Source organism: Triturus cristatus, chromosome 1_2 (genome assembly GCF_964204655.1).
Source record: "Triturus cristatus chromosome 1_2, aTriCri1.1, whole genome shotgun sequence".
NCBI classification, from domain to species: Eukaryota; Metazoa; Chordata; class Amphibia; order Caudata; family Salamandridae; genus Triturus; species Triturus cristatus.
The window spans coordinates 984121840-984134893 of NC_140580.1; the positions used below are offsets into that span (position 1 = coordinate 984121840).

Here is a 13054-nt window from a genome sequence, read left to right on the forward strand (position 1 = left end):
GGACCAGGCAGCTGGTAAGTACACTTTTAAATTTGTTTGTTTTCATTAAATGTTTCTTTTGACTCACTGACAGGCACTGTGGGAAACTCGCAACTCCAGAACTCTCAATCGTAGTCCGTTATAACCACAGGTTCAAATGAACCACAATTGAAAGTATTCTTCTGGGTCAAAATATTCTGCCTGCGCTGCTCCGCCACTTTAATTTGACAGCAGCCGCCTCTGGCATCTAAGGCTGTTTTACGTTTACCTGCTCTTTTCAGGGCTCTGCATGGTCATTGCTAAAGATATGTATCACATAAGCATACCCAGCTTGCTCTTGTGATATATGCTTAATAAAGTAGGCAAAGTTAGCTGCCACTAGATGGCACTGTAAACCAGGGCCCTGAATGTTTATGACTCAGGCTGCACAAAAGCTTTTGACAAGCCTGTATAAGGTTATGGGCAAAGGAACCACAGAAACTAGGCATGTTGCTCAGTCTCTAGTTTAAAATGCTTCAACGAAGGGCCTCATTTAGACCTCGGCGGGCAGGTTACCCAGTCACAACGGTGACGAATATCCCGTCTGCAAAAATACAAATCCCATTATATTTCCATGGGGATTTATATTTCGGCAGATGGGTTATCTGTCACAATGAAACCGTCTGCCGAGATCTAAATCGGGCCCGCCAAGCACTAGCTCACTCATGGAGGGAGAAGGGAAGCACAGGATCCCACAGTTATGTTTGAGTTTCCATTGATATTTGTGCCATTGCTTTTTGACCTCCACATGATAACAGGTCATTCAGGTGGGTAAAAAAGTGTATGGAGTAGGCCTGGGTGAAATTTAAATTAGGCTGGCGTAATTTGCATAATATTTTGAATTTTGCCAAATGCTTTATGTGAATTTGGCAAAATTATGCCATTTCACAATTTCGCAAAATTATGCTGCTACTTGCGGCACAAATATAGTACAGGGACAACTCGAGCAACCAGAATGTGGGTGGCTGTTGTTTGTTGCTGTTCTGTTTGTTGCACTTTTTAGTCCAGAAGGCATCCTCATGTCAAAAATTCATGCACAAATGCATTTTTTACTAAAATATAGTGCTAAATGACGGCTTTACATTTTGCATATTTATGTGCAATTTTTCCAATTTTACCCCTCAATATGCAAAAGCAAATTACACAAATTTCTCACACCCTTATTGTGGAATAGACACCCCTTACGGTTGATACTCACCACTTAGAGTGTATTGACCGTCTTTGACGGTATGGTATACCATATCCATCTTCATGCATCCTGAAGGTCTGGAAAAGAGCACAAATAAGCTTGCATATTATTTAGTAATCCATTGTGCTGTAGACAAAGAACACATATGTACCTTGATATTTATTTTAGCACATAAGTATTCATCAGCTCACTAGACTTAATGAATAAGATACTGTAGCAAAATGCCAATGTTTTCAATAGTCATGGTGGAGATGCATCAAACTACCAATTAGGCCCAGTGATTAAATGTATACCAGATATCCCAGTTCACAAGTCATGATGTACTTTTTCAGTCCTCCTGAAAGGTATCAGTGTACTCGTTAGGGGTGGGCAGAGCTTGTGGAGTTGTACCACGTGGAATTTTGCAGAGCTGCATTAAAACTCTGTGGAATTCTGAGGAGTTCTGCTCTGCTCTACCCAACCTCAGAATAAAGACTGGAGGCCATCCGTTGCCCCTCAAACATGAGCCAGCGGCCTGTCATACCCTCATAGACCACAGCGAGATACACGGGCCAGTGCAATATCATCCTAGCCCCCCCAAAAATGGGGCTGTAAAGTCGTGGCCCACCGACACATCTCTGGTGATAGTGCCCAGAACAAGCTAAAACATGAGCTTGAAAATCCAGCCCCTTCCCTCTTGGCTTGTTGTTGCTGCTGCCGCTGCTCAAAACTCCTGCGAACCCACCATGACAACATAGACGATGATCAGCCAGACAACACTACTGTGAAACACAATCTTAGAGGATGTGCGGTTGTTTTTAGAGGAGATCAGCCAGTAGTGAAATGAAAGGTGAGATAAGTTAGAATAACAGGCCTGTTAAAACAGTTTTTTAGGCACAGACCATTTTGGGCACTTGTAATATGGGGATCAGGTGATATAATATAGGAGTAGTGAGGATGAAATATATATGTGGAACACTATCTTTCTATGTATGTGGGGCTTCAGAGCACAGTGCCTGAATGGGTCACAGAGCACTTCAGAAAACACAAACACTTCTGAGCTTATGTCATAACACCAGCGGAAATCGCATTAGTTGGTAATCAGCCCTTTTTCTTTTTGTTTCTTCCTTGCAGCAATGGTGGGTTACCTGATTAGCGCTGAGACGTTTTAAGGTTTGCGCAAAGTGGGCAATAGGGCAGGGTTCCCACCTGCCAAGAGGTCCTTTGGGAAATGAACTTTCTCTCTAGCTCACTTCTGTGTAGTTCTGCGTCTCAGCCTTCAACATATTATTCAATATTGCTAGGCACTATAGAACTTGAATTAGCAGAAATTGCATTAAAAAACTCAGAGTTGTTGCAAAAAGGGGTCCCGAAAATATTTCTTGGCCATGACCACAAAATCCTTAGGATTAAACTTGATTAGCACTGAGAAGGGCCTTCTAATGGTACGTCAGCACAAAACCCTTCCAGGTAATCATAACCTGAGACCATTTAAAATTACCTTTAATCGAATCTCATGTTGTCTTATATGTTGAGAAAAGTTCCAACTTGCCTCTTACATTGTTTTTGTTTCCTATTTTGGTTAGCTCACGCTTTGCACATTATTCTTTTAGTTTGTATTATTCATGTTAGTTTATATTTGTTGCTGTTCATTTAACTTGTTTTTCTCACCTAGTATTTTTCACAGAATTGGATGGTTCACCTGGTTTGTCATCTAGTCCCCACACCTCAGTCTTATTACTTTGTCTTTCTCACTTATACCGGACACAGATCAACTGACTCGTGCCATTACTTACAGGCTGCTTAATATTCCTACCAGAATGGCTGCACAGCAGATGCGAACCGTGGCTGATCTGGCAATGTGCTAAAGGCCAGCCCGTCCGCACTCATCCACACCAGGATAACGCGTTCCACGGGTCATGCTGCCAGTTCTTGTGTTCCTAACCATTGCCTAAGGCAAGCGCACTATTCTAAGTGAATCCCTCTGCATTCTCACTAACAGGTGGTAAGTCCATGTATAGACATTGCAGCATCTTTTCTTTCTGTGATGGGAACCTAAGTTAACCTATCAGATGAATTGCATTGACTTTACTGAAACCTAACAGACTCGCCCACTGACAAAGCATTAGCCATTCAGACTGGTTTTGAATTAAGACATAGCAACCATTCTTCAGCCTTGGGTGGTGGCATTTCTCTTCTTGTGCACTACTCATTTAAAGTATCTAGTACAACACTCTCTGCTTTTACTATGATTAATTTGCCAGCTAATTCTATGCAACCCTCATCTCACTGCAGTATCCTGTGAGTCTTGCTTCATCAGTCCTAAAATTAAACTTTGGAGAAATCGTGTCCAATGTATTGGTTTCTAATAAGCATTCCAGGTGATGTTATTAGGAGAAGGAGATTGTAATATTTGAGTGTTGATCAATGGCTTCAGATCAATACAACGTAAGGGTTTAAAAAATCACTCAGTGTGAGCAATTGAGCTGTTGATCGAGTGGGGTGTTATCCCTGCTCAAGCAAAGCCACAATCCCTGTCAGGGTGAACCACAAAAGTTACTAAATTAACCTGTGTTTAACCCTCTGGTAGCTTGGCACAAATGCAGTCAGGCTTAGCTTAGAGGCAATGAGTAAAGTATTTCTGCAGCACACAAACAGTACTAACATAAAACTCAGATCATTAAAAGTCTCCTAACAATTTAGAAACATAGAGGATGTTTTAATAAATCGACACCAAGACAACAAGGATCCAATCAGTAGAACCGGAGTTATGAATTTTTAAAGTTTAAGGTAAAAAATAGCACGCCAAAGATTAAAGGGATAACCGCGGACATAAAACCGCGCAAGACAGGATCAAAGTAAAAAAATATGGCCGACGGCGATGGTGCGCAAATCACATAAAGTAAGCGCTCACCTTTGGACTTAAAATACATTTTAAAGGAATGTTCGCAGAAAGTAAAGTTAAGAGGGCAAGGCTGCAGGCTGTGTCCAAGATGGAGACGTCTTCATGGGAGAGCCGCTGGACAAAGTTGCAGTGAAGATTTCTATGTGCGGACTTAGTATTTGTTTTGGAAGTCAAAAATCTTCAGCGGGATGCGGCAGGAGGCTCTAGCCGATGAGAGTTCAGGAGGTTGGATACCCCTTTAGCCAAAAACCGTTGAACAGAATTTGATGGTGCTGAGAAGAAGGTAGCAGGACCTACTGCAAAGTCAGGCCGACCGGCTATGCACATTGGCAGATAAACATGCAGGTTGGCCTGTCCTTCCCTCAGTTGCCAGAGCAGTTTTTAGCCAAATATGTTCCAAATCCCAATCGTTAGATGTTGGCAATCTGGGCACCTTTAGCAGCACAACCGTGGGGCAATGATTGGAAGGGCCTGGAGGGGCACCACCTGGGGGCTTAGGACTCACTCAGGCTGTGTCTAGGTACAGGTTCCATATGGTTGGAGCCTTTGCTGTCCCTGAGGCTCTGATTAGGAGGCCAGCCCCCAAGGCCTTAGAGTGACTCTGGTAGGCCTGGCTTCAAGTGATGAGGCATGGCTCAAGCAGTGGAGCTGGACTATGAGGCTTGAAGGCAGGCTCCAGGCAGCAAAACAGTCCATACAGGTGCAGAGAAACAGCCTTCTGGAGTACATAGCAGCAGACAGTCCTCTGAGAGCCCTTCCGCAGGTCCAAAAGGTGAACTGAAGAGTGGTTCTGAGGGTCCCATCTTTATACCTGGTGTCTTCTTTGAAGTAGAACAAGTTTCTAAAGTAATCCTTTTGAAGTGCTTGAAGTTTCCTGACTCCTCTGCCCTGGCTCCAAGCTGGCTGCATGAACAATGCAAACAATGCAAGGATGACAAATCCTTCTGTGTGAGCACAATCTATTCAGTTGCAAGTTGGGCTGTGCCATCAAAGAGGAATTGTTTATTACAATCTCTCCGGCACCAAACATGAAATGCTTACTTGTTCTCAAATAAAATATAGCATCTATTACATTTAATAAGTCAACCCAATGCTATCTTACTGGAGAAGTAGGCCTCACAGTAGTGAAGAATGAATGTAGGAGTTTTTCACTAGCAGAACATGCAAATCTTAAACGTGCACGTCCAGCCTCCTAATTATATTGCACCCTGCCCTGTGGCCTGCATAGGGCTTAACTTAGGAATTACACATATGCAATATAAGGGGAGTGTAAGGCTCGGCAAAGGGGTTATATTACCAGGTCCATTTGGCAGTTTGAAACTGCATTCAGACTACAATGTCAGGCCTGGAGCATGTTTTGAGGTGCTACTTAAGTGGGTGGCACAATACCTGCTGCAGGCCCACTAGTAGCATTTAGTATACAGGCCCTGGTAATATGGTGCCCCACTCTATAAGGGACTTATAAGTAAATTAAATAAGCTAATAATGTGTACGCCAATTTTACCAGATTTAAAGAGAGAGCACAAGCTCTTTAGACAGGTTAGCAGTGATAAAGTACACAGAGTCATAAGACAAACAAAAATGTATTCAGCTAAAATAGGGGGGGTGAATGCAAAAAGTTTGGGGGAAGGTCACCCTAAGGCTGACAGGTCAAACACTTTGGTGAACAATTGAGCAAGTCTTAACAACAAAGGCTAATCTCTTCAGCTGATGAGTGTGGAGAAAGGACTTCTCCTTAAGACTAGAGGTGTGTGGAATTTGTAATACTGCCTGTGGAATTGGAAGAATTTAGCAATTCCGCATTACTCTGTTACTCCTGTAATGAGGATTACTAATAAATTCCTCCGCTTATTCTAACGGGTGAATTAATCAGCACCAGCACCATTTCCAACTTGAGCAATGGCTTCTTGTCTGACTCTGCCATGGACGCTACGATTGAAGGCATTCTTGCATATCTATCGAAACCATGCACAGTGAGTTGTTGTGCTCAGCAACCACAAAGCCAGCTTGGTTATTGGAGAGGGTGCAGCTATTGAGAGAAGGCATCAACAGCAAGGCTGGGATTAACATTGGTGTTAACAATCAGAAGCTAGAAAATTCATACTGGAAGCCCTACAGCAAACAATATAGTGTCTAGATTCTTCCTTCCCTAGTCAGCCTATCGAGTGATTCCCAAAGTCTGCCACACTTGCACCGCAGCCAATCGGCAGCTGTTGGTTTAGTTGGTGCGCAGGTTTTGTGTAAGTGGATTTGGCACTAGAGAAGTAGGGCAGACTGTGGCAGGTGAGATGAAAGGAGTAAGCTCAGCTGTGGAGACAAGACAGCTGATCCATGTTTGCAGCAATAGTGAAGTGAGTGTCAGCTACCGGTTGGCATTGGCCCTTGACCCTCCCCACAGATTCCAATAAAATCCAGTGTAGCGGTGTAGGAACGAAGCCTCGCCATGCCACACCAAAGTGCATAAAATGGATCAACTCGTTTGACTCTGCCAAACAGAAGCTTCTGTTCTTGGAAGAATTGAACAGAGGGCTGTTTTTGAAATCTCTGAATGTGCCTTGTGTGCCACAGAGGTGTCCAAAAACAAGTCATTGTCATGGAAATGTTATACCTTTAAAGGACAGATTTGCATCAAATGAGGCCTTACATGCAGGAACGTGCCATGAAGGGAAACACACCCATCCATAGTGACATTTTTAAAACATTAACTGCTGTGAGCAGAATTATGATTTTCATCTTCTCTCATTTGCAATCGTATCAGAAACAAAAAAGCCTCTCTCTCTAAAGACTCCATAATGTGTCACAGCGTTGATGCTTGTTATTTTTTATAACAAAGATAAATTCAGCTCCGCTTAAATTTAGCTTCTTCTCATCTGCAGTTGATGTCTCACCTTCATGTTGCGTGCACTTGTGTGACAAATGCTCAAGTCATGAAATTGCGAAAGGGAGAAAACTTCTTGTTGTTTCTTCTCCCTGCCTGCTTAAAAACACCTAAGATTACCTGCGAACGAAACAAGGTAGCATGCAAAGAAATCTCTTAGTTTCCAATGTAGTGTACAGGATATTTCACCTTTGGTCCTCTCTACAAACCAGGGGTGGGCAGAACTACACAAAAGTTTTTGTGTAACTCAGTGAATTTCATGGAGTGAAACTCCACGAGTTCCACCCATGCCTACTTCAGAGATTGTTCTAATAGTAGGACCCCCGCAATAGCTCACCAATAGAGAAAGATCTGTTCTACTGGGTCTGTAAACTAAAGGTAAATACACCACTTTATTTTCATATTTTTATCTTAAAACTTTATCTAGCATAGGAAGCCCTGCCTTTCTGGTCTACTATGTGTACCAATATATCTATTGCTAATGGCATAGCTGTGAAGATATCATGTTTGCAGAACACCATTGTGAAAAATCCAGTTTTCAAACAACTTATGAAAAAATTAGGAATGTTCATTAAAATACTTCATTCTTTTTTTACACTTACAAATTTTAAAAACGAGAAACTAGAGCACAGGGGAGAGTTCTTTGTTGATGAGGTTGAACAGAGGCTGAATATGTAGATGAGGTTAGTGTAAAATGCAGATATGTCTACTACAGTTTTAAGTGTATTGTGTGTTCTTTTGTAGGCCTGCAGATGATGGAGAGTGTAGTATTTTCTCCATTTGCCAAAGTAAGGAATGGATAGGATTGGATAGTATTTATAAAGCGCATTTATACCCACGGGTGTCAAGGCGCTAAGCAAACGTTTGAGGAGAAAAAGGACCAGCTTCCAGCTAAAAAGCAAATAACCAAGTTTTCAGAAGTTTCCTGAAGACCGGAAGAGAGCCCGCCTTTGAAATAGAATGGGGCAGGGAGTTCCATAGCTTGGTCGTTGCCACATAGAAGGAGCAACCATCCCATCTGGACCTGTGAAATCTGGAAGAAACCAGTCTTCTTAGTGAGGAGGATCTCAAGGTCCTCCCTGGATTGTACCACTGAAATACGTTTTTTACGTGTGAGGAGCCATTGCTGTGCATAGCCTTGTCCACCATACTCAGGACCTTAACCCCTTCGGTGCTCATGACGGAACGGTTCCGTCATGAGCCACGGTTGAGCTGTGCTCATGACGGAACCGTTCCGTCATGACCACGCCCGCGCAAGATTCCGTCAGCACAGCGGCGGAATTTGCGCAGCATGGAAGGGGTTAAAGGAAATGCGCTTTGTTATGGGGGCCAGTGCAAGGCTTGAATTCCTCCTTGGCTGACTGATACTTCAGGATGTTAACAATCAGCCTTGCCGCTGCATTCTGTACAACCTGAAGCATGTTTAGGGCCTCTCTGCTGATGTTAAGGTACAGAGCGTTGCAGTAGTTCAGCCTGGATGGAACTAGTGCGATGATAGTAGGCCAATGTAGTTCATAGTATATATACGGCAGGACTTTCCGCAGGGCTTTTAAGATGAAGTAACAGGTGCTGACTGTCCAGCTGACCTGGGCATCGAAGGTCAGACCCTCATCTGACCAGATGGGGTTTGGTGATCCAAAGACTAGCACCTCAGTTTTGTCCGCATTGACTTTTAATAAATTGTCATGCATCCAGCATATAATGCTGGACATACATTGATTAAAATTTTGGGTAACTGATTGCAAACCATTTGTTATGGAATCTCTGCAAGTGGGGTAACAAAGAGGTTAAAAAGATTAGGGCTAAGCGAACATCCATGGGGGACCCAACAGAGAAGGCAGAAGGCCTTTGCTCTAAAGCACTATAGCTAACGATGTGAGTTCTGCTGGTCATAAAAGAGTGGAGAAGCTGTAGGGCCCTACCAGTAACTCCTGCTTCCAGCAGTCGCTGAATCATGCGCACTGGGGCAATGGTATGGAATGCCACTGAATGGTCAAGCAAAATCAGCACTGCAGATCCGCCTTGGTCAACCTGCATGCGGATACAGTCGGTGGCTGCTACCAGTGCGGTTTCGGTGCTGGGACTGGCACGAAAACCATTCTGGGAGCTGTCAAGGATTTCCTGGGATTCAATGTGTTTCATTGGCTCAACATTGATGAATGAAAGTAACAAGGCGTTTGTCTGTAAAGACCAGCTAGGCTAGTGATTCTGTCTTAAGAACACTTTCTCATGGCCCCTTCATTGTTTCCCATGAGGAAAATAAGATTCCAGCTCAGATGTTTACAATAGACTACTGCGCTTTTGTGTCACAAGAATCATGCATCATTCCAATAAAGTGGTAAAGATACTTACCATTAAGGTAGAGGGAAGTAGCAGATTACTACTAAAAGTAAAACCAGATTGGATATGGCCTGATGCAATAAGTTAAACAAATAAAAATTTCTGAAGCTGTGCTCAGAGCAAAAGGTTGAATCGTTAGTCAAGTGATGGGGTAAAAAGGGTTTCCAAAAAATGTCTAAAAATTGACCCTAAAGTGAGAAATGTTGGCCAAAGTATGGAGAGTGAAATAATTTTCTAAATGTATGCACATACCTTAAAGTAAAAAAATAAGCTCTAATAGAAATCATTGCTGTATCTTCTGTATATTTCATGCTCATTGAATCCTGCCTAGTAAATAGGCTACTAGCTTTGTTGATTGCTTTGTCTAACACTTACCCGGCGACGCCTGTGGCAGCATATAGGGATCCGTCGTCAAGTAAGCTGAATATGGTGATGGGCATCTTCATCACTGACTTCATCTGAACAAATTCCGGACAGTTTGATGCCACTGCCACAGCATACCACTTCCCTAGAATCTGAAAGAGAAGGGACAATCAAAAGACTCCAGAATGCTGACACGCCTGTTGTATATAGAGTTACTGCCACGAGCCAGCTATCATATGGCGCGTGACAGTACTGGCATGTGAATCACCTGCACAAGAGCAGGCATTATGGTGTAGTACCCTTTTCTCCCTTTCCACAACGCCAGAGCTGGCAGATGAGAACCACCTCTACCGGTGGCCGTAAGACAGTATAAAACTGCTTCTAAATCAGGGCATGGGAGTATTCTGAAGAGGCAGTACTCAAAAGACTGGCCCAACAGTTTAGTACAAGAAGAACCTGCATTGTTTTCAGAGTTCCTGTAAATGCTCCCCCATTGATAAACATTGCTTTTCTAGAGATTAATGCAGATTTGTCAAGCTGTCATCAAAGGTGTTGAATGTTAGACATAATAATAACTACAGATGGGCTATCTATCGCTGCCACTGTATTGTCTATATAGAGAGAGAAAGGGAGATAAAGAGAAAGGATACATATTGGGTAATTATTTAATGTGGTCCAATACTCCCATTGTGGGGTTCTAATGACAGCATATCAGTTACTCTTAACTTTTGAGTAACTTTAATACTTTTGACTATTCACCGAATCCGACTGTAAAGTTACTCAAATGTGTAAGAGTAAATAACAAATGTAAATTACTCAAAAGTTTAAGTTACCTTTGTGAATAAACCCTGCAGTTCATGAATAGCCCCAGGCTCTTCAGTTTGGTGGAGACATGTATGTTACACTCTTGAAGTAAATATAGACTCAGATTTTGTGAATACCCCAAAAAGTATTAAACCTACACAAAGGGGTAAATTATTCAAAAGTGTAAGGAACCTTTGTGAATCTGGCCCTAGGTTTCTAACTGAAACTGATGAAAGTAATACTGGTAGAGATTGTGTCACTTAAGCTGCATTTTTAACACATATTTTAAATAACTTTGTCACATAATATGATTATCCATGATACACATCATACTAGCCATGACAATTGTAAAGTTCTGCAGAGTGGTTTGTGACTGGCATTATGATGATGAGATCCATTTTTCTCTACGAATGGTAACATTTGTTTCATATTTCATGGTTCCTTGTGAAATATGCTTGTTGATACTACAGCATTTTGCGGAATAAAAACACTCAAACATGCAGTGCATAGTATTTATGCAGATGCAAATAATGTATTATCATATTATTAACACTTTTGAATATGGGGAGGAACGAGAACTCATGAGAGGCAGCTTTAAATAAATCATGATTTCTGACCTTCCCTCAACAATGGCAATAAACAGCATGTTACGCTCTGTGCATCTGCATGTACAGTTAATTCCATGCTATTTTTGATGTATATGCAAAACTAACAGATGTAATTGATTTCCCAAAAATATTTATGAGAACTCATAGGTGAAAGTGATATCCTGCCACAGGAAATTGGGCATTTCAGCTATACCATGGATCTATTGTTAATCCCCATTATCTTATTAAAGACAGTGGGTGGGGTGGGGTTAATGGCCCAGTTGTTTTTCTCTGTAAAGTGTCTGCAGCATTGTATCCATGAGAGTCAGCTGTGTCTTCATTATTTCATTTGCCTTCTGCTTTGAGCACTTTTTGTTTAGATGTTAAAACTTCTCTTATTCTCTAGAACTGAAAGTCTGTGGACAGTTGGGTAGAATATTCTTTAGATTTAGGGTGATTTTTATACTTCGAAAATAATCACCTGAGTGTCAGGAGTTCATATGATTCTGCATCTAATTTTTTGCTGAAATAAATACATAACTGATGATAACTGTCTAGCAGCTGTGGTCACAGTGTAAGGAGCGCTCATAGGCTGAGACTTCAGAAAAATGCAGCAGTATGAACATCCTGTTTTGTTTTAAGAACTGTCTTTCGGTTTTTATTTTACCTTGCTGCCTTGGAGAAGTGAAATGAACTCTTTATTAGGCTCTGAACTGTGTTCGGTTTAGCTTTTTCTTTCACATTTATTTCCACTTCTTGTGTCATGACACTGTTATCCACTTCAGATAATTCTAGTATGGCTTGTATTTCCTTGTCATGTATATCATTTTTTCTGAAGCAGTTAAATTGCCTGAAATCTGCACTTGCCAGAGCAATTGGAGGATTAGTATGGGTATTTTTATTGATGACTATTTCTCTTGGGATTAAGAACAGCAGGGTAGATCTCAAGTTATTTAGGCACGATTTAGAGTTTGGTGGACATTATACTCTCTCATGAATGCAACAGAGTTCCATGCCCGCACCTGCTTTTCACTGCTTCGAAGCCACAAGCCTTTGGCAGTAAGCGCTACATAAATACTGCAATCCCAATCCGCCATTTTAGGAGAGCCATGATACAGGCCGCTGGTGATCTCTCACAATCCTGGGCACCCCAGGCACCAGAAGGCAGCTTTCAATGCTACTGCCCCTGTCAGAGTGTTGCAGCAGTTATTGACAATGCATGTAGGGCACGCCAGCACCCATGGGTGTGTGTGTGGGGTTGTGTGTGTGTGTGTGTGTGTGGGTGGGTGGTTGTGTGGGTGGGTGGTTGTGTGGGTGGTTGTGTGTGTGGGTGGCTGTGTGTGTGTGGGTGGCTGTGTGTGTGGCTCAGTGTGTTTGGGTGGTTGTGTGGGTGGCTGTGTGTGTGTGTGTGGGTGGCTGTGTGGGTGGCTCTGTGTGTGTGTGTGTGGGGGTGGGTGGGTGGGGGTGGGTGGCTCTGTGTGTGTGGCTCTGTGTGTGGGGGTGTGTGGCTCTGTGTGTGGGGGTGGGTGGCTCTGTGTGTGTGGGGGTGGCTCTGTGTGTGAGGGTGGGTGGCTCTGTGTGTGTGGGGGTGGGTGGCGATGCATGTGTGGGGGTGGGTGGCTCTGTGTTTGTGTGTGGGTGGGTGGGTCTGTGTGGGCGCAAATGCAATAGGTCTCGCATTTGAGTGATTAAGCTATTGACATTGTAAATAACAATGCTGTTTCTTTAAATGTTTTAAAAACAAAAACATAAACAAAAATAATGTCATGAGCAATGCCAATAGCTCTAACTTTAACAATGCCGAAACCATTGCATTGTAAATGCTTGTTTTGTTTTCCTGAAACAATCTCTTGCTTTGGAAGGTTGGTTCTTACAAAAAAATGTAAAAACCTCGTTGAATGACTGTCAAAACCGGCGGAGGCCAATCACTATACTTTTTGTACAGTGAAAGGCATCACTAGTGTCTTTCAGTGTACACAAGAGAGCAAAAG

The 13054-nt window shown here is 42.5% G+C and overlaps 1 protein-coding gene across 1 annotated transcript in view; it reads right to left on the reverse strand.

Annotated features, from left to right (window-relative positions):
• The window catches only part of LOC146868521 (olfactory protein-like), a 30956-nt gene that overhangs the window by 8722 nt on the left and 9180 nt on the right, over positions 1-13054 (reverse strand). Inside the window, exons 2-3 of the mRNA XM_085624130.1 lie at positions 9685-9824; positions 1217-1284 (exon numbers count right to left, since the gene is read on the reverse strand). Coding sequence (XP_085480256.1) covers positions 1217-1284; positions 9685-9824 — 208 coding nt within the window. The remainder of the gene's footprint in view (positions 1-1216; positions 1285-9684; positions 9825-13054) is intronic.